We start from the raw sequence: 24,332 nt of genomic DNA, 5'->3' as shown, positions 1-24,332 counted from the left end.
GCTTTCCAAGGTAAGTGCGTGCAAGCTGAAGCAGTGACCATTGTTTAGTGGCTCCAAAGCAGTTTAATTGTTTGCAGGCATAATAAATCAAATGTGTCAAGGGGGATTATTTATATAAGGGATGTGTTAAACAAATTAATCACCAGTTTTCCCATCTCTGGGTCTTTATCTTTTTGCAGTGTAGCCTTTGTGATCGGGACTAAACATGACATTAGTGTGTTACTTGTATTTCGGTTTGATTGCAGGAGAAGATTTGTGGATGCTTTTTTTTTTTTTAGCTTATGACTATGAAACTCATGAGGGAGCTGGGTTTTCATAGCTTCTCCAGGCTTCTTCCTGTCATTGATGTATCATGGGCTGCTTGAATGCTCTGGCAGATGAGGGGAAAGGAAAACAAATTAACACAAATAAGTCATAGGGGGCCCTAAAGTGCTACAATGTGTAAATCTTTTAAGCTCAATGGGTGAAGACCTATGTGAGCAGAGCTGATTTAGCTTGCGGCCTTTGCGGGATGGGAGTCATTGCTACTGTTGTTGCTAAGCGACAATTGAAAACCTCCCTGAAGTGTCTTTTTTTTTTTTTTTTTTTTTTTTTTTGCTTGGGTTATGATCATTTCCAGATTTTTCTGTTGCATCTCAGGTTCAGAATAAAAACTGATGGAATGTCCCCTAGAGGAAAACTTTAAAATTGATCAGTCAACAACAAAGAACATTGCTGTGCGAACTTACAGGGACGATAGTAATAAAACTGGCAAAGGTCAGAAATTTTGTTTTAAAAAGTTGAAACCGAATCTTCACATTTGCCATCGTAAATGTTCAAGCTAAGGTTAGCACACCTAGCTCTAACAGATTAGAAGACCATTTTCTTCTGTCGTTTCTGATCCTTGCACTGATTTTTCTTCCAGAGAAACCCAATACTGATGGCAGCGTTATTGATCAATTTCCAAACTTACTTAATAAATGGCTGTTTCAAAATGGAAAAAAAAAAAATGTTTTAGAACATCGGTTCAGGGGTCTCATTTATAAATGTAACATATGCACAAAACACGCCTTGAAACTGCTGTACTTAATTCTCCACGAAGAGGTTGTGATCTTTAGAAACAGAAAACAAAAAACAACTTGACGGGAGAACGTTGAGTTCCTCAGGCAAACACTGACCCTCCAATCCTACTTATGCTCATTTTGAAGTCGGGGGAAACTAGCGACACAGATGGTGAGTTGGGGAATTGAGTTAAATTATACCCCAGATCTCTGTTCTCAAGATTAGTTTTTTTTTTTTTTTATCCTTTGAAATCTTGAATTTAAAAACTGCAGTCCACTGAGACTAATCATTTGAAGGTTTATAATAATCTTTTAATAACCTAGGATACTCTATATAATGATCTTGCTTACTCCTTAGTCTTTTTTTTTAATGTATTTATGGATTTTCTGTATTTATGGAGCTCTGATTACATCAAGTCAGAGCTTTGTCATCTAATTCCAACAAAGACAATTTTCTATTATCCCTTTTAATAATTACCTTTCATGTCGACTACTCCTACCTGGCCTAACACAGCTTACCAACACATGTGAAGTTTATTATATGCTTCATTAACTTTTGTCAAGTTTAGTGTATTAAGACATTAAACCTGAAGAGTTAAGATTCCTGCCTCACAGTTGATTTCTCTGCATTATGTAATCCTATAAACTGTGTGTGCGATTTTGTGGCTTACCATAACATAATGATTCAAAGCAATTATATTTGAAGATCTTTTCCTTTAAATTAACAAACAGAAGAAGTATAGGTGCAACAAAAAACAACAATCCCTCCCTCATCTCTCCCCAGAGGGCATGTAGTGACCATTGCAATGTTGACTTTTTCAAAATAAGAAGACAGTTGCTAAATTTGCACAATTGTTGACAAGGTTAGGAGAAAATCTTCTACTTTGTTCTCGTAAAGAAACCCAAAGTTCGCTTTATTTATTTATTTTTTTTTAGGAGAAGTATGTATCTTAGTAACTGGCTTAGATCATTACAGGATCAATTGTGTGGAGGAAATCGGCTCTCAGCAACCTCTAAATCAGATCTGGCTGAGAGACGGGTGACAGACGACGGTTCGATAGTCTGAGGTCAAGGTAGGCTGCAGCATCGTGGAAGATTTGTACTGTGGGAACAAACAGCTAAGCTTCCGTTTTCATAATTTAAACGGGTTGTGAATTTAACCCTGTTTAAACCTTGTCCTGCTCTGGTCCTTCTCAGGCTAATTCCCTTTCCTATTTCAGTTTTTTTTTTTTTCAATCACTTTATTCCGTTTTCTGCCTCCTAACTTCAGTAGCCTGATTCCTTCCTCTGAGCCCATTGCAGATCAGACTCTGATCTGGTCCCAACCCCCTCCCTGCCAGAGTGATGTATGAGTGGCTAGCTTTTACGTCACTTCAGGCCCGACGTCATAGCAACTCAATGCTCCCAGGCTTGCTTGCTCTAGCGCTTTCTCTCTCACCCTCCGTCCTATTGCTTTTCCTCTTTTTCTTTCTAAATATTTTCTTCATTCATTCTATTCTGGCGTGCATCACTTTGACATTTTCTGACCCTTCTGTGTTGGAAGAAATTTTGACCATACAGTATTTTAGAAAGGGTGTGCATATTTTCTTTTTCTCTTTTGAACCAGGTAGATATCTTTTCAAGTAAAATAAAAAATAAAATAAAAAAAATTGTGGAGAAAAGCTGAAAGCCTCTCCTCTGGTGTCCATCTCATCTAATTTCAGCTACACCTTTAATATCCCTCAGTATAAAAACAAAAAAAAAACTTTTATAATTTTCCAGTGTTCTCCAGCCGCATCACTTAGCCAAATACTCAGCGATTTACCTTTTGTTTATAAGGAAATAGGCCTGTGCCTTGGACAGAAATAGAGCAATATGAAAGTGAATTCAGTCAACTCTGACTTCTAGAAAAGCTCCAGAAATTTTCATTGGATTTGACGGGACACGAAGCTGACCCACTTTCTGCTTTCACTCTCTGTCTTCCTGTACTCTTGTCTTGTTGCCATCGCTGCCCGCGGCCAGTCTGTCTACTTATAGAGTTGGTGCAGTGTGGGGAGAGGATGTGGACCGGGATAGAGACCTCACTCGGCTTAAAAGGAATGAGGAATGCTCCTGTCAGCAGCATCTCCTGCGAGGCCTGGCCCACGTTGATTGAGGGGGGGGGCACATCAGAGGAACTTTAGGTCATGTTTGTTAAAACAGCGGAAAAATATGGACAGCTGAGATGTCGGTGATCTTTTCTTGGAAAGTGCTGGGTGTTTTTTTTTTTTTTTTTTTTTTTTCTTCAGTAAGGGACAGAATGTTTTAGGCTGAAATGCATTCGAGTATCACTAATAGACATTAAACACATGCTGCTTATTATTTAAACAGGGCTTCAAGTTGGAGATTTGTGAAAAATTATGCATTGGCTTCGTGGGGTTAACTGTTTTTATTTTAAAATGAAGATGTCTGCTCCTAAAATAGCATTGATTGTTAGTTACTAGAATAAATTGAATTGATTGATTTAAGTGTACACTTGAGGAAAAAAATCTAAACATCTGCTAAAGTAAGTGCCAGGTTTCAAATCTTTTTACCACTTGGATTGATTCATTGTTGCACTTATTTATCGTCTGTTATGGACAGAGAATGTTTATGATTACCACAATTTCTTACAAGGTAGTTAAAAAGACTTTTGTTCAACAGTGTCAAACATTAGTAATGTTAAATTAAAATAATGTGCACAACAAAATGTTTCTTCGCATCCAGCCTGTCCATGGAAAATTGTAAACGTCTTGCCTGAGGGAAAACATAATATCTTGTAACACAGCATTTAGAAGGAAGTATATATTTCCTTTTTAAAAATAAAGCAAAAGCGTTGTTTAATAATATTGACTTCATTGCGATTGATATGATTCCTGTATTTACCTTGATCATTACACCAACCCCATGACTTATGATCTTTGAATTATCTCCCATTTAAAGGCACACAAAATGCATAGACATTGTTAATACATTTCCAAGATGTTTTTAAGTACCGTCTGGGTCACTGTGTGTGTGTGTGTGTGTGTGTGTGTGTGTGTGTGTGTGTGTGTGTGTGTGTGTGTGTGTGTGTGTGTGTGTGTGTGTGTGTGTGTGTGTGTGTCAGTGTGCTATGATAATGGAGTTGTCGGACGGCTGGCTCTCTTCAAATAGAAGGCGAAATGAGCAGTTTAAAAAGCACAACCTTAAATCCTTTCCTCTCTCTTTCTGAGCCCCTGGAAGATTTGGTTGCCAGGCAACATTAGGACAGAGCTTTCAATTAACTCACTCCGAGTTGGCTGGTTTGCACCGTTGTTGGGTCCAAAGCATTGTGCCTAACACCTTGCTGTGCTGCTGCATTTATGCCCATCAACGTTCTGTGCAGAAATGAAGGATGGGTTCTGAGCAGAGGACGATTTGTGAAAGATTTACACAGATCTGCAGGGAGACCTGCTTGTTTTTCTGACTTTGTGAGTCATACAACCTTTTTGACTTTTCCTACTATTATCATTATCGTTGTTATAAAAAAACAAAAATAACAGCGCCCGATAATCTTACCAGCGCTAGATGTTAATCAGTGTAATTTCAGCTTGTAGAAACAGTTTGAGCCCTGCTCACAGGGCTTCAGCTTTCCTAAAAGCTCACTACTTCTATAAATGTTTAATACCCCGTGGTTTTCACCGTTTTCCGCTTCAGTTTAAACTGGGAGCTTTTCAAATGTAAGCTTAAATGACTCATCTTTATCGCCAAATATCTCCCAGCTACCACAGCTGTTGCTTTTGTCACACTTTCAAATCCTTGGGTATATAACACACTAGTTATGATGGTAATATGTGTTATCTTAGTAAAAGTGGAACAAGTATTTTTCTTTTTAAATACAAGCAATGCCATGATTTAAGACTGTATACATTTTGTATAAACATTTTGTGAAGCTGTGATAATTACACTTGGTTATAATACCATCTTATGTATTTCTATTTGGTCAAACGCAGTCCTTGTATATGGGTTGTTTATAAAATTTACTCTGCACCAAAAAAAAAAAAAAGTTTATTTTCTCAAACAATCTTTCATGCTTCACTTTACCCCATCACTCTCATCTGGACTCTGAAGAAACTTGATTTGTATTTTAATCAAATCTCTTCATACGCTTGAGTACCTTCTGCATTCTCTGGGACAGATTTGGCTCTCAGAGGTTCATTGAGGGTTAAACAGGCCAAATAATCTTCATGCTTTTTAAGCTAAGCTGTCCACATGACTTGGTGGAAGATTCGATTGTTACTGACTTGGTTGCACCCTCCTGGCCTTGCGGTTCAAGTGTCTTCACTCCCCCTAGAGGCTTATTGGCTTAAATCCACTAAAGCTGGTGGATATTTTCTCTGGTCAAGGGATCCTCGGTGGTCAGATTTAATCCTCGGATTGCCTCTTTAGGATAAAATAACATGGCATATAATTCACCTGAAGAGTCTAGAAGCAGATATGAGGAAGGTGAGAAGCTCCTTTCCCTCTAATATCTTGCTGAGACTTTTAGGTGGGGGAACCTTGTTGTATTCTCTTGCTGTATGCTTGTTGATTTAAAGAAGGTGTTCAAATTATGGTTGTTAAACTTCTTCGTGTCTACAGGTACATGCAGCTTGGTGGTTTTGCTGACTCCAAATAAAATGACTTCCATCAGTGCATGCACATGTTTGATAAACAGTAGTGTTGTTCACTCTAAGATGGTTACACCTCCATGTTCCCTTCGTGATAAATTGCCATCCCCAGCTGACGTTCTTGGGGAGAATGAATGGATATAATCAGTAAGGTTACATTCATCCTCCTTGAACAGTGAAACCCCTTATTCTCTGTCAGTCTCCTCCTGTTTATCTTTTCTTCTGTTTACTTCTGAAATCCAATTCCTCCCTTCTGCTCTGTCCTTTCTCTGTAGCTGTCATAAGAGTTCTTCCAATTGCATTTGTACTCTCTCTTCAGTTTTCTCTCTGGCATCATTTTTCGTATTCTCTGCATAAGGTCCTGATTCAGTTTCCATGTGTACATATATACATATGAATGTCTGCCTGATGGTGTTTTGGAAGTTTCTTTTGTTTTTGTCACAGGTTGACTGAATATGGTAGTCCACAATAAAGTGACCAGGCCACCTTATTGTGCTGTGAATTTATGCTTCCAACGCAACTCAATGCCTTTCTAAATTTCTGTTTATGAGTGCAGATTAATTTTTTTTTTTCTGTTACTTGCTTCTTTCAGTTTCTTGAACCAAACTGAAGATCATTTATTGAAAGTGTTTTGAATTCTAAGGACATGAACTGTTCAGCATTCTCCTTCAGGATTTTCTGCTTGAGAGGAGAATTCATGGTTCTGTCAATGTAATTGCCATGCCAGATTTTCTTTCCATTAAATCGTACTTTAAACCAGATGTAGCAATGAATGCGTCTTCCAAGGAGTTTTGCTTTCGTCTTGACAGTCTGCAAAATATTTTGCAGACTAATTGTACAGTTCAAAGGGGCTGAACGTTTCAGTAAACTCGTCTGTTAGATCAGAGTTTTCTTACTTTTCTTCTGACAGTTGTAACAACTTAACTCTATACAAAGATGGCTGAGACTGTTTGCCAATTTATTCTTACATGTGAAAGGAGAGGCAGATCAGCATAGTAACATCCTTATCTGTGTATACATTTCGTGAAGCTACAATCAGAAGTAAATAAAAGTGGCTTGCTTACTTTAAAGCCTTCCTGTTCAAACTCGCACATCTGCAGAGCTATAGTTCTTGACTGAGATTCTCCAGGTTTGGTCGTCCGGGGGTCGAATGCTACTGTCAGCATGAGAGCGGCGCGGCCGTCATCCAGCTCCAGTTTCTCATCAATGAGGTGGGTCCCATTTCGATTTTCATGCCTCAGATGCCAGATGGTTGCAGCTTTGCTGTGGCACAGCCTGAAGAGTCCTTTGGAAGAGTCCAGGTTGCTTGTCGATGTATTGTACAGGTGTGGATGGATGAATTTGACTTGTTGAGAACACCTTTTGTGTTTTTGACTAGAAAGGTTTTGAATAAATTCAATGCCAATGTTTTGTGATCAGAGATTTGTGCTCCATTTTTGAATCAGTTTCTTGTAAGTTCATTATCTGCCGGATTTAGCCAATTCCTGTTTCTCTATTTTGACCAGAATTAAATTCTGTTCGAAAATATTTCTTAATGCAAAATATTGATTTATGCTAAAGGAGTAATTAGGAAAGTAATGTGTGTGTAATATAATTCAAAAGAAAGACATTAGGAGTAAGGAATGTACATTGAATGTATATTTAATATGCTTATGAATAACCCTGATTTAAAATTAAATAAATAAAAAATAACGCTCTCAGATGACATTAAAAACATTAATATTAATGTGCTTATCGTCTGTTTTCATTTAAAGAAGCATTTTTGAAAAATTAAAAATCACAGCTTTTGAAGAAAGTTCTTATTCTTTTTTTACTTTTAACAGCTCAACCAATACCTTGCTTTGCAATGGCTCAAACTAAATTCAAAATTATATCTATATATTATTATAAAACAATAAGACAGACACAAATATCGGCGAGCTCTGAGGGAATCAGGAAATCTTAAACATGCCCGTGGTCTGGATTACCTCCAGGCCGTTCTGAGTCACTTAATAAAACCAACTTGATTATGTTTTGAAACGTATTTGGTGAAAGCAGCATTTCATGCTCAGTCGTGTGTGTTTTGTCTGCGTGCGTGCGCGCGCTTGTGATTCTGCGTCTGTGTGATTGTGACTCAGCAGCTCAAACAAATCCTCCGGGGAGATGGAGATGATTTTTAGTTCCTCCTACATGCACACATACACTTTTATACATCTTATGAATCATCAGCGTTACCTGGGAGCAAACTGCCTGGGAATGTGATTAATGTTCTCGGGCGGGAGGGACTGCAGTCTGAGGACGTGTTTATGAAAAATTCTGTTTTAACCTCATGTATTTCTGAATGTTGGACTTTATTTTTTGAAAAGTTAAAATAAAATAAAAAACTTTATCTCTGATGTAACAGGGAGCGCTGGTGAGTGCTTTGGCCGATGACAGCGTCCACTTGTGGAACCTGAGGCAGAAAAGACCAGCAGTCCTCCATTCCCTCAAGTTCAACAGAGAGAGGTAATCTTTGTAAAAAAAAAAAAAACTACAGCAGATGACAGTCGGCATGTCCGCGTTATTGTTTTTTTTTTTCCCTTCTGAACGAGACCCTCACACTTGGTCTGGTGCAATTTAACTGTGACTTTCTGAGCAGGGGCAGAATCACACTTTGCTGCCTGTGTCAACTGCTAGCTTTTGCACTTGTACAGTATGTAAACAGACAGCATTTCATTTGGCAGCACTGTTTCAGCGCCTGGAAAACCATTTGCAGGGAGCGGCTGCTTCTCAGCTTCTATTGTACTTTCTCTGTTTGTCCCTGCTGATGTTTAAACACTTGCTATTGGGTTACTTTCTCTGCCTTTTAGGATTTCCCATCGCGTTGGCACAGGTGTGATCCTTACCCAGCTGCAAGGGGGTAGACTTGTACATATGTGCCTCTTAATAGATGCTGTTTTGTTCATGGTTATCAGAGTGTTGATTCTGCATATTATGTCAGAGTGATTCCATCCAGTGACTTTACTAAAACTACAAACATTCCAACTACCAAAGCTAACCGCTATTTTATATTTAGCATCAGGTGAAAAATAATAAATTTCACTTTTTTTTTTTTTTTTTGCACATAGTCAGAAAACGTTCAATTATGGTAGAGAAATAGTTCTATAAATATTAAAAAGCTAAAAAAAATGTCCTGATTTCTTCCAAATATGTCATAGAATTATTATTTTTTTTTATAAATATTGTTCAAGTTCAAAGAAGCAAGTGGAGAATAACCTCACCTCAAGGAAGTTTGTGTCCACTGTCTCATCCAATCACAAACGTGTCCACTATCCATCATAGCCAATCATATCATCTGACAGTGATTTTGCCTTGATGAAAAGACGTGAAGGGGTTAAACGTCATAAGCAATAACCTGAGAAAGCGCTGATGTGATGGACAGGTGGCCAGCAGCAGCTTTTAGGGCGGATTGTGTTCTTGTAGAGGCGCTTGACCGCCTCTGACATTTAGTAAGCATTTTGAACGAAATGACCTCAAGTCACGGCGCTGCAGAAGAGCGGAGTTTCTGCGTTGCTTAAGAGATGTCACTATGGGAAAGAAGGGGCTGCAAAGTCACTTGACACATTTCAAATGTGGGGGGAAGAGAAGTTCAACTTCTGTTCTATAGCAGGTTCTTTTTTGAAGATTTATGAGAAATCAAAAGCTAGACAACTGGAAAAACAAAAAGTGGTATCGAAAGATCAAATGCTTAAGGCTTTTTGTATCAGTTTTATGCAGATTAGTTTAACAACGTTGTTGATTGTACTTTGATTTTTTTTTTTTAACGTAAAGTATTGCATCTAAAAGGATTAGCTATGTTGCAATACTTTGCATCATCTAATGAGTATCAGCTCAAAAATTAAAACATCAGTCACACAAGTTAAACCCAGTTGCTGGTAGATGCATATGAAAGTAAATTAACCCTTTCATGCATGAATTATGATCCTTTGTGTCAGGATTTTTTTTCCATTTTCTTTGCTTTTCTTAAGGCATAAAAAAAGGTAGGAAAAAAATAGTAAAAAAATAAATATATATATATATATATATATATATATATATATATTTTATTGTTTTTAGGTGATCAGTTGTAATTTTCTCCAAATACAAAGTTGTTATTTGAAAAATACGTCAGTAGTATTGTTTTTTTAGGGGTTATCTGATGTCACAATACTTATTTATTTTTTACCTGCAAGAGTCGGGACCGGGTCGGTCGGCATGCTTTTTTTGTCTGTTGGCCATATTGGATTTAACAAAAATAATTTATTGCATTTGCAGCTGATGGGCAGTAGCTGGTAGTGTATTTTATGATGCATTATGTCCACTTCAGGGGTCTGTGTGCATTTATAACATAAAAATCCACAAGATGCACAAGAAAATGGCTTTTCGATAGCTGTCCACTGTAGTGACCACTATGCATGAAAGGGTTAAGAAAAAAAGAATAGCTGACATCTACATGACAAGGTAAAACTGAGTTTTTGTAGTCTTCAGGTTATGATGATTTGATTGCAGTTGCAATATAAACCTGCACAGGGAATGGCATTGTATCATTGCGGGTCATGATTTGAGTCAAACTGAGTACTCTGGGCTTGTTGAGCTGTTGGTAGAGGAGCAACAGCAGTAGATGCATTCAAATGATAATCTTACAAACTGCATCAACTCTATAACCTATCTGTCATTTCCAAGCTGAAATTGCAAATATTAAATAGATAACCACCCAAAAATCACAGTTGGGCATATATGTCTTTTTTTTTTTTTTTTTTTCATAAAACAACAAAAAAAAAATAGAGACAAATATATTTCTGTCTTGCCACTCTAGAGGCTGCTATCTGTGTGGTAGCAAATATATATACCTTTATTGTTGGGTAAATATATAACAAAATAATTATCATTCTGCAATACATCTAGCAGCATTTTATGTTTTTCGGGTGAATTTTGGGTGTGTTCTCAAAAGCGTCTTCACAAGAAGCCCCAAGACACAGAATGAAAGCGAACAGGTAGAAAAGAAAGGCAGATGAGCTCCCACACAGTAGGAAGTGTGGTTGGTCCAATGCTAAATTTCAGCATTTGTAGTTTAAAGTGAGCAAATTCCCTTAATAAATGACGTTACTTTTGCAAGATGTTTTCACTCAGATGATCTTTGTCTGATTATTAAATTAGTTTGACCTAAAAAAAAAAAAAAAAAACTGAAGAAACTTGTAAGAGGCCAAACTCTTTTCGTTGTAAATTGTAAGTCGATAAAAACAGACTGAGCCATTTGAAAACGGATTTTATAATTAATATGAGACTCTTTTTTTTTTTTTTTTTTTTTTTTAAGCTTAGTATTATCTAACCTACAGGAGATGTAATTCCACTAGCTGAAAGCCAAACCCTGAATTGCTGCACAGCAATCACCTAGGAGATTTTACCATATCAAAGTGGGTCTGGACACAATCCCAGTGCCAGACTGCTTTGTTAGATAGTGTCAAAAGGGGAGAAGGAACCAGGAAAAGCAGGCTCAGCTGAACAGAATGCTTAATGTAAGTCATACAGGGGGAGGAGTGTTCCAGTACTGCCTATTTATCTACCATAACTCGTGTCTCTGAAAGCCTCCCTGTGTGCCTTTTGAAATGGAGCAGTTTACCATGCTCATTCTTTCAATATGCAGTAATATTGTTGTGTGGAAGGCTAGAGACGAGTGGAAATGGAGCCTGGTGCCGAAAGCATGCCACCATGTGAATGAATTTGAAAGCCTACTCTGGTTCACCAGTGTCTGTAGTTGATGTAAATGAGGCACACGTAGCCAAATGACTTGCCATTGAAATGTAACATAAATCATTTCAAATAGTTAAATACAAAAAACGATGGAAGTATAACTGGAATTAATATTTGATTATGGATTTACTCTGGCACAAGCGGTCAACCATCCATTCACCTGTGACAAGAAAAATGTGTGTCGTAATGACTTCACATGGTTAGCTCTTTGACATTCTTCCCTTTGTCTTGATTCTTAATATATATGCATTTTAATATAATTCAGTCATACTTAAAAACAATGCTCATTCTTCAAGTTCCAGAATAGACAACATAAGGGAAAGATTGCTTGTCTTTGAATCCTTGATCACAGAAAATTACAATCCATATTTAATTTTAAACACCACAGAATACTTTTCTGATTTGTTTTTTTTTTTAGCCAGTTATCACTTTTTTCCTCCCCTTGAACCATGTTTATTGCTCAAAATACTGCACTTTCTTTTATTTCCTCCAAATGTCATCTGCAGTTAGGCCTGATTGTTGAAGTGAAGCCTAGCAACAACGTCACCAGATTTTAAGGGTGACATGTAAGATTGAATGAGACAGATCTGTTAAACTAATAAAAATACTTGCTCTCTGACACTCTGTCCCATCTTTTTAACTTTACTTTTCTTCTCACTCCCAAATGTTTAAAACGTGACCGGCTCTTGTCAAGTTGTGGACGAGGTGACAATTTAAAACATAATAGTTTTTCAGATGTTTACTGTACAACTACATCCTGGCCAGTAGTTGTATAATGATGCATTCTGGGTACAGATAACATACATAGACTCTCAAACAATTCCTCATTTGTTCCTCAGCTGTACTTGTCATTTGCTCAAAAATGATTGCATTATATATTTTGGTAACATTTTAGTCAACTTATTATATTTAGCAATGAGACAGTTTTATCAAGCATGAAAGAATGAGTGAAAACTGTAATTCTAAATAATACGAATGTCATAAAAAATGCTTCTATTGATTTTACGGTTTCCAGATCATCACAAAAGAACAGCGAGAGTACACAAAGAGCACGAGGTGATATCTTTTTTTTTTTTTTTGTAGTATTTACATGTACTATAATGAACATACCAGAACATTGTTTCCTTTTAAAACACTTTAACAACACAAACAATACACCAAAAGTCTGGTTTGCAAGATATTAGTGCAGGTGTGTTCAGAAACGTACTTTTATAATTTTCTTGACCTAGTTGTCTGAAAATATTTGCAGACATTCAGACTTCCTATAACCTTGAATCTTTTTTTTTTCCAGTTTTTTTTCTCATCCAACAGTCTTTTTTTAGTTTTTCTCCCACCCACCCCCCTCACCCTCCGCCCTCCTCTCTTCTGACCAGAATTTGAGCTGATGGTTGAAAGCGTTGCTGCAGAAAGCGTCAGCATCCACTCGCATCTGATCACAGGCTCCAGAAGCGAGAAGAGAAGCGGTGAGAGGAGGAGGAGTTGAGACAGACTGGGCCTCAGCCAGTGAGCAGTGATTCAGTATGTGGGAAGGAGTGTGGGGATGTAAGGAGTGCAAAAGAAATCCTGCCGAGTCATTCTGGCGTAGGATGCTCTCGTCACCTCTTCGCCTCGTAGGAATACGTTGCAGAAGCGAATGCTTTGTTGTCAAAGCAGGGTGATATGATGCGATGTAATTGTGGAGGAGGAGAAACGCTAACTTACATCATGAGTAAAAAAATAGATTTTTCCACTTTTGCTTATTTGCTGGAGATATTGGGGAATTTTTGTTTCCATTGACAAGAACACTTTTGAGCTCAATTTAACTTGGAGCCCTTGAACAGCATGCAAGCTAGTTGAAAAGTGCTTTCAAATAGTTAATGTGTAGATAATTGCGTGACACTTTTTGTGTGTTTTTGCTTTAATTTTTGCTTCTTTTTCATGAAATCACTTTCACCAAGGGCACGTCTATACAGCTGCATCTGTATGCCTCTTGCAGTTTCTTGCACAGGCCTTTAGCTGCTACATTGAGTGCTCTTCTTGATCGACTCGTACAATGACGGTTTCATTTCCTAAAAATGAAAAGCATGTCTTGTTGAATATGGCGACTTGTTTATGAGAAACTGTGGCCATGTTGACATTAAAACTTGCAGCAAGCACCTCCAGGCAAGGGAGTTTGAAATGCACTGTAAGCAAACAATGCCCTCCCTATGAACTGCTTGCATAATAATAATGATTTAAATATTCTGGTTAAATCTTGTATTATAATGCATTATAATCAGTCCCAATAAATGTAGCATGAGATGGTTGGATTTTATTCAAATGATAACACTAACTGTTGGAAAAATATGACTGGAAAGTGGCAAACAGATGCTGGATACAGACTTGAAAAGTGTATAAGTGCCTTGTTCTTGTCTGCTCTGCACGCCAGGAATTCACAATGTTTTTTTTTAATTTTTTTATTGGTGATCCTGTGAGGTGTTATTAGCTTTAGAGTTTATTCAAATTTCTGAGGATTGCAAATGAGCTTCAGTGTCTTGTGAAAACTTCTCCCGTGATTCATCTGTTATGTTGGCGCTGTGGAAAAAAAATGAGGAAGGTTGTCGAACATCTTCAGGCATAAAACCTCATTACATTGGCTTTTCTACCAAATGTATGCAGACCTTGAGGTACTGTAACAGTAGTCGGAGAAACCTGTCAGGCAGACAAACTAAAACATTCTGAAGTTTGAATGCATTTGGTTAAAATGTACCTTAGTAACAGGCACCTTTGGTGGTGGCAGTGGATGTTCATGTTTATTCAGAGAGGACACCAGCTGAGCTTGGCTGCCACTGACATCTTTGGAAATGTTGATCAATTCCACCACATGAGTGCTGCAACTTTTACATGCCATGTGTACAAACAACAGTGACTAAAACGTAACAGCATTTACCCAATGACATGTAAATAATATGCAGAATTTCACTCTCAGTGAAATTCTGAATATTAGTGCACCAAAGCATACCAAAGCAATGCACCAAAGAAACATTGGAGGTGTTGATATTACTCAAAATTTCCTTAATTTCCTCACATTTTTCCCAGCATAACAGGTGTCTTTAGAAAAAGTAGAAAAACATCAAAATACATGGTGAGACAGAAAACAGACAGCAGTTGTGCTGACTTGTGCTCATCTACAATGAGATCCCTGACACAATGTTTCTGAACATTGAACATTAAAAGCTTGTGTGTGTGTGTGTGTGTGTGTGTGTATATATGTGTATATATATATATATATATATATATATATATATATATATATATATATATATATATATATTTATTTTTATTTTTTCAATAATGCCACAATCAAGTGGGGTATTAAGGGTATTTTTTATATTTTCTTTACAGTCTGACCTTGTTGCATCAGTAACTGGCACAGATTATCTTTGTGTCATAAAAAGTGTCCACACAATGCCATCGCTGACATTTCAATTACGCCAAGCTGTTAATGAATTTCCAAATCTAAATACAATGGACAGAAAAAAAACGATCAATTTCAGAGAGATTAACTGTGTTAACTAATTAACATTGTGTTTGATTGATTTTTATGTTTTGATTAAGTTCTATAATTCCCTGCCTGCATCATCCTCTGCTATCATAATACAGCCCAACATGTTTGAGTAAATTATGGATCTACATTTTTCAAAAGTCCAATTTATAAATTTACCGTTTCACAAAATTAGCAAAGCTTAGTTTAATGGATTAAGCAATTCATATCAATTTTGTGTCTTGAATGCGTCTTTCCTTATTCAGCAGTTATGCCTCTGGACTCGACTGCAGCGCAGTAAAAGTATCTCTGCAATAAAGAAAGCAATGCTAGACACAGGTCTCCTTTAAATGGAAGTATTTTTATGAAATGCTTGAACAGCTTGTGCAGTCTAAGAATCAGCCTAGTTAGGAACACAGAAAACCACACATCACAACGGACAATTTTCTGAATTATCCTGTCTCTTTAATTCATTTGCAGTGAACCGTGCTCTCATATGTCTAGCCCACAGTGCAGTGAGTCTCAGAGCTGAGCTGTGTGGCAGGCGTCTGTCATTTCTGAGGCAATGTGTTTGGCCCTGGGCCAGCAAGCTGGCAGCTGCCTTTGTGTGTCGTGACCACTTGAATCTGGAGATTTTACCAGGAGACGCATGTATGCACAAACAATCGGGTGCATATTTGCACACGTAGACGCACGCTGTGAAGTGGACACACACGCATGCACGCACGCACACCGACATATTGCAAGCAAATTTGTATAATTATGCTCCTGACACTGCCTCTCAGTTTGCCCTCTCAAACTGGCTCTCAGAATACTTAATCAGTTAGCCTGCGTGCGCAAACGCGCGCATGCACAGACACACGGCGAAATTATGCAACAGATATTTTCATGCGGTACGTATGCGGAGAACATGAATGCACATCACCCGCTGGGAAGCGTGTTGTACACAAACACAAACAGGCAAGCTTTTATGGGCCCGTAAATGAGAAACAAATAGTCACTGAGAGCACACAGATTGCATTTTATGGAATAATATTTCTGAAAAGCAGAACACACAGCAGTAATTGTGTATAAAACTGCTGCAGCTGTTAAAGGGGAACTCACTTACAGACACAATATTTTACTCACTAGATGCAGGGGTGCTACAAACTGGCAGCCCTTAGGTTGAAGTGATGTAGCGTGTAAAACATTTTGATTAGCCTTTTTGCAAGAAAAAAAAATGCTATTAAATTGCAAATGCAATGCTCTACGTTTATCCACTTGTGTAGATGGTTACGAAGTTACATATTCTTTTTTTATTCTGACTTTTAAAAATGTACTTTGGAAATATTATTGCATTTCTACTAGCTCATACCAAAACATTTTGCTGGAAATGAGCAGGGCATTAGGCTTGCGCACTGGCTGATATGATACAGATAATGACAGAGGTCAGTTCTTGGCTGCTACTTCAGTTAACTTGTAAATAATAAATTATGCATTGTTGTAGCAGTGATTGTAGTTTATCATCAATTGTTGTCGTATATTCTCCACACACCAACACATTATTAAGTGTTTACCAGTAATGCCTGTTGATGCATTTTTAACTCATACCTAACTGCGTTTCCATCCAATAGCTGGGTTTAGGCCCAATTTTGCCATATACACTGTATACCTCAATGTATATCTAATGGGTCATATTTAAATTTACAATATCATGTTGATTTAGAATCTGTTTGACTGTAAAACCGCTAAATCGATTTAGCCGGCAAGGAGTAAATCAAAATGGGCAACCTGGCTGAAAGGTGTATTATCACCACGTACTGGACTGGATTGCCAAAAAGGATATTTGTGGGCAATCTAATAAAGTCTCTAAGCATTTTATTCTGTTGCCAAATTTTTGTGCTTATTTATTTAGTCATTTTAGTTGGGAGACTTTCAGTTAGTTTTTGCAAAGCACTAGCTAATGCACATGCATTATATCAAACATGATTCATAACTGTTGAATATTGTAGAATTATGCAGAACTGTAATTGAGACATAACATTTTATTAATCTTGACTCTGCTATTGATCTGATTTGGAATTTTCATGTGTTGAATGATTTAATTGCGCCGTAGCAGCTAATTCTGTTATTGCAAAGGAAATATTTATATGCTTGATCACAGGAGGATGTGATCTGAAAATAAAGAAGCCAGCTCTCTTGCTATGTAGATAATATTCATACGAGTAACTTAAGGGTTCTGTCTTGAGCCTCTGAAGTCTAAAGCTTTGTCTCAAACCGCTGTGCAGAATCAGACAGATCACTGGAGGAGCTAACTGACCTTGAAATATTAGCATGCTGGATTACCAAGGTTGCACATTATTATTCCACGGGAAGATGGATGAAAGAACACAATGATGAAAAAGGGATGAGAAGATGAATGGACAGCCACGTCTAAGGAGGGAAGGGTTTATAACCTCTCATTAAATCTAAGTCTGATGGATGGATGAAAGGAGGAAATACCGAGAGATAATGAAAACAGGAGAATTACGCTTGACTCTTGCCCTCATGTGTCCTATGGATGTACAGAAAAATGGGCTAAATGGCTGAGTTAAAGCCCTCTTTGGGGTGCCAGTCTTGTCTTGAGTGCTCCGACCTGTCGGAGTGGTAAATAATCCCCCTCAAAATGTGGCATAATGTGTCACTACTTATGAGACACAGTGATTTCCAAGAGTTTTCATCATTATTATCCAAACATTTACCCTTTAGTTTTTGGACAATGTCTCTAATGGTTGTTGCTTCTTTTTCTTTTCCTTCCACAGAATAACTTTCTGCCACCTGCCATTCCAGAGTAAGTGGCTGTACATCGGCACAGAACGAGGGAACATCCACATCGTCAACGTGGAGTCCTTCATGCTCTCAGGCTACGTCATCATGTGGAACAAAGCCATTGAACTGTGAGTGGCCCTGACCTCTTTTTTTTTTTTTTTTCCCTCTGATGGTTTCTCTCCAACAAAATTTCTCTCAAGTCTCTTTTCTTTCTCCTTATCTTCCAGTTCCCATACATCTGAACACAGGGCTGCACAGGCCTTGTTTTCAAATTTCAGCTTCATATTTAAAAGCTGTCTCATAGTTGGTGGACTTTATAAGCGTGAACTTTCCTGTTACAATACCAGACTTTTGTGATTAGTAAATAGTGTTATTGTAAATAAATTTTTCTAATTAATAAAAAAAATATTGTTTTACACTTACAATTTAAGTAAAAAAACAGCACAAAAAGGGGAAAAACATTTAAAGAATGACATATCTTAGCTAAACAAGTGTTAACGCTATTACTGTTTCAGCAATTTCTAGGATACATTTTGTCTTCAACTTTCTTCAGGTGACTCCATACATTTTAATTTTCACCTTTTAACAGACTTGATTTTGAGTTTTAACTGAGCTTTTCCAAAACATAATTTTTCTTCCAAAGAGAGCATACTTTTTTGTTGACTTGAACAAAAAACATGGTCACGGTGAAACGGCAAAATAAAATCTCATCGTATTATCGTCAGCTTTCTCGAAAACACGTAAAGGGTTTTGGTCTAAACTACCTGATATGTGAGGCTGTTCATAACTTCACCTGAAGAAAATAAACAGTTTTGAAGAAAAGCAACCCCACATCATGATGCTGCTGTCACCCTGTTTCAGTGTGGGTATTGTGTTCTGTAGACGAAGCACACTTTTGTTTGTGTGCCAAATTTAACTTTTAGAAATGTTGGTAATTTTCTACCCATCACCTCAATTTTTGGACTAATTTACTTCTGTTTCCTTTTGTTCCTTGCATTTGTGGATTACTTGAGTTGTTTGTGTTTTTTGAGGTAAGCAGAATAGCTTTCTAAGCTGAGCTATAGTTTTGTAACGACATAAGAAGTTATTCATAAGTGTCATTTCAAAGCACGGTGTCAGGTAGTGAGGATGCCATCTCTGCTGTTTGAATGGATCCGTCAGGATGACAGGCTCCATTTTGGCTCCCCGCTGTAGAGACTTAAATTATTCACTGGAGCATTTTGCTTCACACTTTCCCCCTCATCCCTCTTCTTGCATGTGAGCCCATATGCATGTTTGTGTGTAGATAGCAGCAAAGGAGGAGGAGGGAGTGGGTGGAACAGGTGTCTGCCGAGATCAGTGTATGGTACACACAGACGTCTCGTCGACAGGGCTGCGGGGAAGAAAAGGCGAGAGCTGAGTGGTGGGAGAGGGAGAGAGGGGGGAAGCGGGATTATGACAGAGGGGAGAGAAGCTGAATGGATGAGATGGGGCTTTCGCCTGGGGAAAAGGACGCGCACAGAGGCAGAGTGATGGAGGAGATGGGTGGAGTTGTGATGGAGGGTTAAAAGCAGGTAGCACAGGGCAGAGCAGATAAAGGAAGTTGTGCAGATAAGAGATAGCGACCAGGGAGAAGGTTTCCAATTAAAGAAAAAAAAAAAGGGCAGGAGGTAAAGAGTGATAATGACGAGATGGAGAGACGATATGAATGATAGAGCAGCAGATACCATATGGCCTTCAGATTAAAGGACGAGCATTAACTTTGACTTTTCTTGATGGAGCTCTCTTCCTCTGTCCCTCACCTTCACAGTTCACACTTAATTTTGTTCGGAAAGAAAAAAAAAATTCTAATAAATTTTAAAAGGTATATAAAAAAAAACGTTTTGTTTCAATAAAAGAAAACATAACATTCTAAATGCAAAGCATTAATCAGTTATAATTAAATGTCTTGAAATGTTTGTCTTTATTTGTAAAAAAAAAAAAAAATCATGTTATTTAACATGAAATATGCACAAATTAACCATTAGCTGCATGTTACCAATGGACTTCCTACACATGACCACTTGGTGAATTTAGAGGAAAATCACATCCTTTAAGATGGTCGAGGTGTCGGGACTGATTTCTCTGATATGCTACAGAAGCACATGGTTTGCATATTTGAGCGCACGCGTGCGATTTGCTTTGAAGCAGATCAGAGAGGTGTGAGCCGAACCTTTTGGTCTTTGTCCTTGTATCTCTGTGCCAGCTGTAGAGGTCACGGGGTCAGCGTCCAGAAAACAAAAGCTTCTTTTACCCCTTTCTATTTGGCCACTTGTGTTTTAATAAGACAAGGAAGGAGATTACAATTGCAACTGGTACAATTGTATAGGTAATTTTGATTAACGGGTAGTCCTGTTTCCACTTTACTGGAATTAGCTCTTTACAGATTTGCACGTTTCACATTTTCCCAACTGATTGCTTTTTGTAAAGGTTTGACCTGCTGATGCTGATTTTGAGGAGTAGCATAATAGAATATTAGAACAGCAGCAAAATATTATTTTCAAGTCATTATGAATTTATATTAGGAGCTAAGGCAATGTCCTACCATTAGTGAAACTGTTAGAGGTTTTTTGTCTTTTAAAAAAAAAAAAATACTTATACCAAAGACAAAATGATCATGGCCTTGACATTTTTCTATCTTTATCATCTTAAATTAGCTGTTAGCACAGTAAGCACTGCTGTTATTATTAACACAGAACTCATGCATTCAATTTCACACCTTACTTTCCAGAAGGCCATCAACATTGAAAAAAAAAAAAAAATCAAGGATAATCCATAACAGACACGGGTTAAAAGTCAAAAGGATAAAAGAAAGCAACTTTGTTTGCACTGTTTAGCCTTCCTGTTATCTTCCAAAGAGTCGCTACTTCCCAACCTAAATGATCACAAAGCATGTCTTAATATACTGCAGAAACCTTTCCAGTAAAATGTCGTTTTTCATCTTTTCTCTAACTCGGTTCTAACCGGATCAGATTTTTTTTAACTGCTTTAAATATAATTTGGATTCTGAGAAACCAAATGTCTAAGCAAGACAGTCTTGAGACAGTTTCTTTATATTATTCTCAATTTAAAACACAACCCCTGCATTGTTACCATTAGCATGGGTATAATGTTGCAAGTAGTACTTAAATGTTAAATCCCACACTGTGCTCAGTGCACCACTGTTCTCCTGTGACTGCTAATAGGCCACGATGTAGCGGTTTCTGGGGTCATTGTCCCTTGGGTCCTTCTATTTGGAGACTAGCAGCACTTGCTGTGCCATTTAGCCCAAGGCCTGGCACGGCCCTGTCCAACCCAAACCAATGCTGTGTGCTCATGACTCACACCTCTGTTCCAAAGCTACTTTGCTGTAAACTGTACCGTAATGTAAAGTAAACACACAGACGGTGCACTATTTTGTGCAAATACACACAATGTCTTAAGATATGTGAATGGCTGTTGTTTGTGCGTCTGTGAGTGAGTTCAACTTGATTCAGCCACATAGTTAGTCCAAGGTGTGGTAGAGTAGAGTGATGAATCTGCACAGCTTCCTGTGACTCTGAGTTTATGTGAGCATTTTGACTTGAGGCATCTCCTCCTTTTTATTTCACCTGTTCTCTTACTCAGAGGCCAGCAGCTATTGTAAATGTGTTTTGTACTAATGCTATTTCTTGCAAACTGTAGTTTTGTGTATTTGTACAAAGACATCACCCTATGCGTGAAAAGAGGGAAAAAAATGTCTCTAAGTGGATTTCTAATTACAACCATTGTTAAAGTGACTACTTAAAGAAAGTAATCTTGTTGTTTTGCCTTGTCTTAATTTTTTAAATTACACATTTGAGTAAAAGACCAATTAATTTCAAGTAGGCCTCACAATTTTGTCCATTTGTTTTGTCCTAAATAATCTAAATATTAAAACAGTGGTTTATTTACAATCCTGATACTGATCTTACAGCTGGCAATATTAATAATATACTAATAGGTTTAATTTACAGAAGCCTGAAACAATCTCAAGGTCAATTTCAATTATTGGTAACAGTTGTAAGCAATATTAGCATTAGCTTTGTTGACAACTTACTCTAAGTCAGAGACACAGTTGAACACAAACACTGGCAAAAGTGTACCTGGCACTGAAACACAAAAACAAGAGACAACAAAGTTGATGGTAGCAATAGCTAGGGGCACATCTGAACACAAACATCGAGCCAATAACAAATACTTTGTCATTGAGAGGGACTACACAATAGTAATGACAATGGTAGCCCTATTTACTCAGTACAGAAAAAGAAAAGATTAAACAACAGATACTGCAGTTTCTTCTATGTAAAGAAAAAAGATGGCTCTAAATAAAACAAAACATGAAGAGCAAATATGATTTAAAATGACTGTAAGCACTTCTGACTGAGGTGAAATGAGGCCACATATGGCATGGACAGACTGTAAATATGCTGCTTAAGCCACGCTGTTTCACTGCAAACTGCAAGCTGCCTCTGAGATCATCACCTGCGATGACACCAGATGTTTTGAGTCTTGCTCTCTGTGTGCATACCTTTGTGTCAGGTTTTATCTGTATGCGCAAGTGCTGGTAAAGGATGCATTAGACTGTTTAAACACATTACAAAAAGCAAGATGCAAAATATATAAATCATATGCTACATTTTTTTTTAAATACTGGAAATTTATCCAGCACAACAAAAAGAAACTTCTTGCATTTCCCCTGAAGAGATATTGAGGTTAGTGAAGTGTTTCTTTTTCTGTTGCTTAAATATCCCCGCTGTGCCATCAACACACCCACCAACAATTGCCTAGCAGCACTTGCGTGCTTGCTTGCAAAACACACCTAAAGTAATAGTCCATTCTCTTTAATGCACTGAAAGCATGGTTGGGCAGTGGTGATACTCAGAAATGGATTTTGGTGCAGCACAGGTGCATAAAAGATGAGTGTCTGAACCGAAGCTACCAAGGTTATACTTGCCACTGGGTATTCAGTTTAACTCAAGCAGTCGCCAGGTTTTGCGAGTGTGTGCTTGTTTTGAAATGGAAAAACCTTGAATAAGTAGCTGAAAAAGACTGGAATGTGATAAATGTGGAAGGTGCTGTGAGAATAGCGGCATGCAGACAAGCAAGCACACATGCATGTACACGCAGACAGGTGTGTATGTGTGCAGCAAAGCATGTCCTGACAGCTTTTGGTCTGTGTGGGTGTGTCGGTTTGCTCGTGGCAGACTACAGATGGTTTTTGGGAGCCTATGTGCACTCTGCCCATCCTGCCTCTGTTGCCATGGTGATTCCTTTATCTCCAAACCTGAATGTGTATTTGGAGACTTTGCGAAAATGTTCGTGTTGGATTTATGTGCTGTAAACAATTTAATCAGAATTTTTGAAGATGAATAGCAAAGATGGAATTAAGTCATTGGACAAGTAAGCATAGCTCCCTGTGACGATGGCGGGTTTTGACATCCATAAGGAGGCTGTTTATGCTATTGGGGATATTGTTTGCAAGTGTGAAAGAGTTCAAATATGTCTTAATTGTGCTGATATGTATGTTTTTGACTGTGGATGTGCGTTCATGTGTGGATAGCTCTTAGCTCACATACAGACAGTGAATGGGTATTAGACACATCAAGAGATCCTGCTGCAGCAGAGCTTAGGTAATAAGGCTCCAGTACCAACAGGCTAAATATAGAGACAACTGACTGTCTGCCTGCCCACTAACTGTTACTTTCTAATAGACAAACGAGCACACAGGCCCATTGTTAAATATGTTTTTCTTCTTTTGATTTTATTTATAGATTCTGGCAATGCACATCTGTTAAAAACAACAACAACAACAAAAACAAAAAAACTTTTTGTTGCAGTTTTATTTCTATCTACATTTTTCTTGAATAGTGTAATACAGGTATGCTCAAATTAATTGCATGGTGACTGGGAAGAAATTTAATCTGGACCAGCTAATGTAAGTTTAAAAATGAGATTTTAAGTTTCCCACCACCACACCTCAAAGTGTCATTAGGCAAGACACTGAACTCCCAAGTTATAAACTGATTTACCTTTATGTGCATTTCTGTTTGATTGACTAGAGAGCACTAAACGAATTCAGTTCATTTTCCATTTATCATAAGAACAGATTTATAAAAGACACATGACGTACATTGTCAGTAAGATTGAGAATAAGCTTTCACTGCATGAGTATTTTTTTTTTCTTTTCTTTTATACTTTAGTGTAAAAGTAAAAAAAAAAAATATGGCTGCTACATTTTAAAGTTCACTGAGATAAATTGTATTCGACCTAAACTGATACTGGAACCAGAAACTGTAATTGTAACCTTTCATCAGTACAACTCCAGTTTTATTTTAGCATCAGAAAATCCTATCCGTCACCTTCAGCTTCTCAGCGTGCCAAAAACAAATTGTGCACCGTCATAAACCGGACCAAAACGAAGGTGTCCAATTTTCCTCACTTTTGTGCATCTTTCATTTAGCTTCCCCTTCCTATCCTTGTTTGGCGTCCTTATCCTTCCTCCGCCGTTTAAGAGTTATGCTTTTACAGCAACAACAATCGCCGTTTTTCAGCAGTGACCTTCCCATCTCACCTCGTAAAGGAAGAGCAGGCTAGGAAATTTCTGAAACGGGG

General features: G+C 37.7%; 1 protein-coding gene across 1 annotated transcript in view; it reads left to right on the top strand.

Moving 5' to 3' along the window:
* The window catches only part of stxbp5a (syntaxin binding protein 5a (tomosyn)), a 105,625-nt gene that overhangs the window by 32,314 nt on the left and 48,979 nt on the right, over positions 1-24,332 (top strand). Inside the window, exons 3-5 of the mRNA XM_088001830.1 lie at positions 6,795-6,876; positions 8,049-8,149; positions 17,696-17,830. Of these exons, the coding sequence (XP_087857956.1) occupies positions 6,795-6,876; positions 8,049-8,149; positions 17,696-17,830 (318 nt within the window). The remainder of the gene's footprint in view (positions 1-6,794; positions 6,877-8,048; positions 8,150-17,695; positions 17,831-24,332) is intronic.

This window comes from Poecilia mexicana, unplaced genomic scaffold, assembly GCF_051168715.1.
Source record: "Poecilia mexicana isolate PSO_F unplaced genomic scaffold, ASM5116871v1 scaffold_21, whole genome shotgun sequence".
Classification (NCBI taxonomy): domain Eukaryota; kingdom Metazoa; phylum Chordata; class Actinopteri; order Cyprinodontiformes; family Poeciliidae; genus Poecilia; species Poecilia mexicana.
This window is presented reverse-complemented; position numbering and strand designations above follow the sequence as displayed.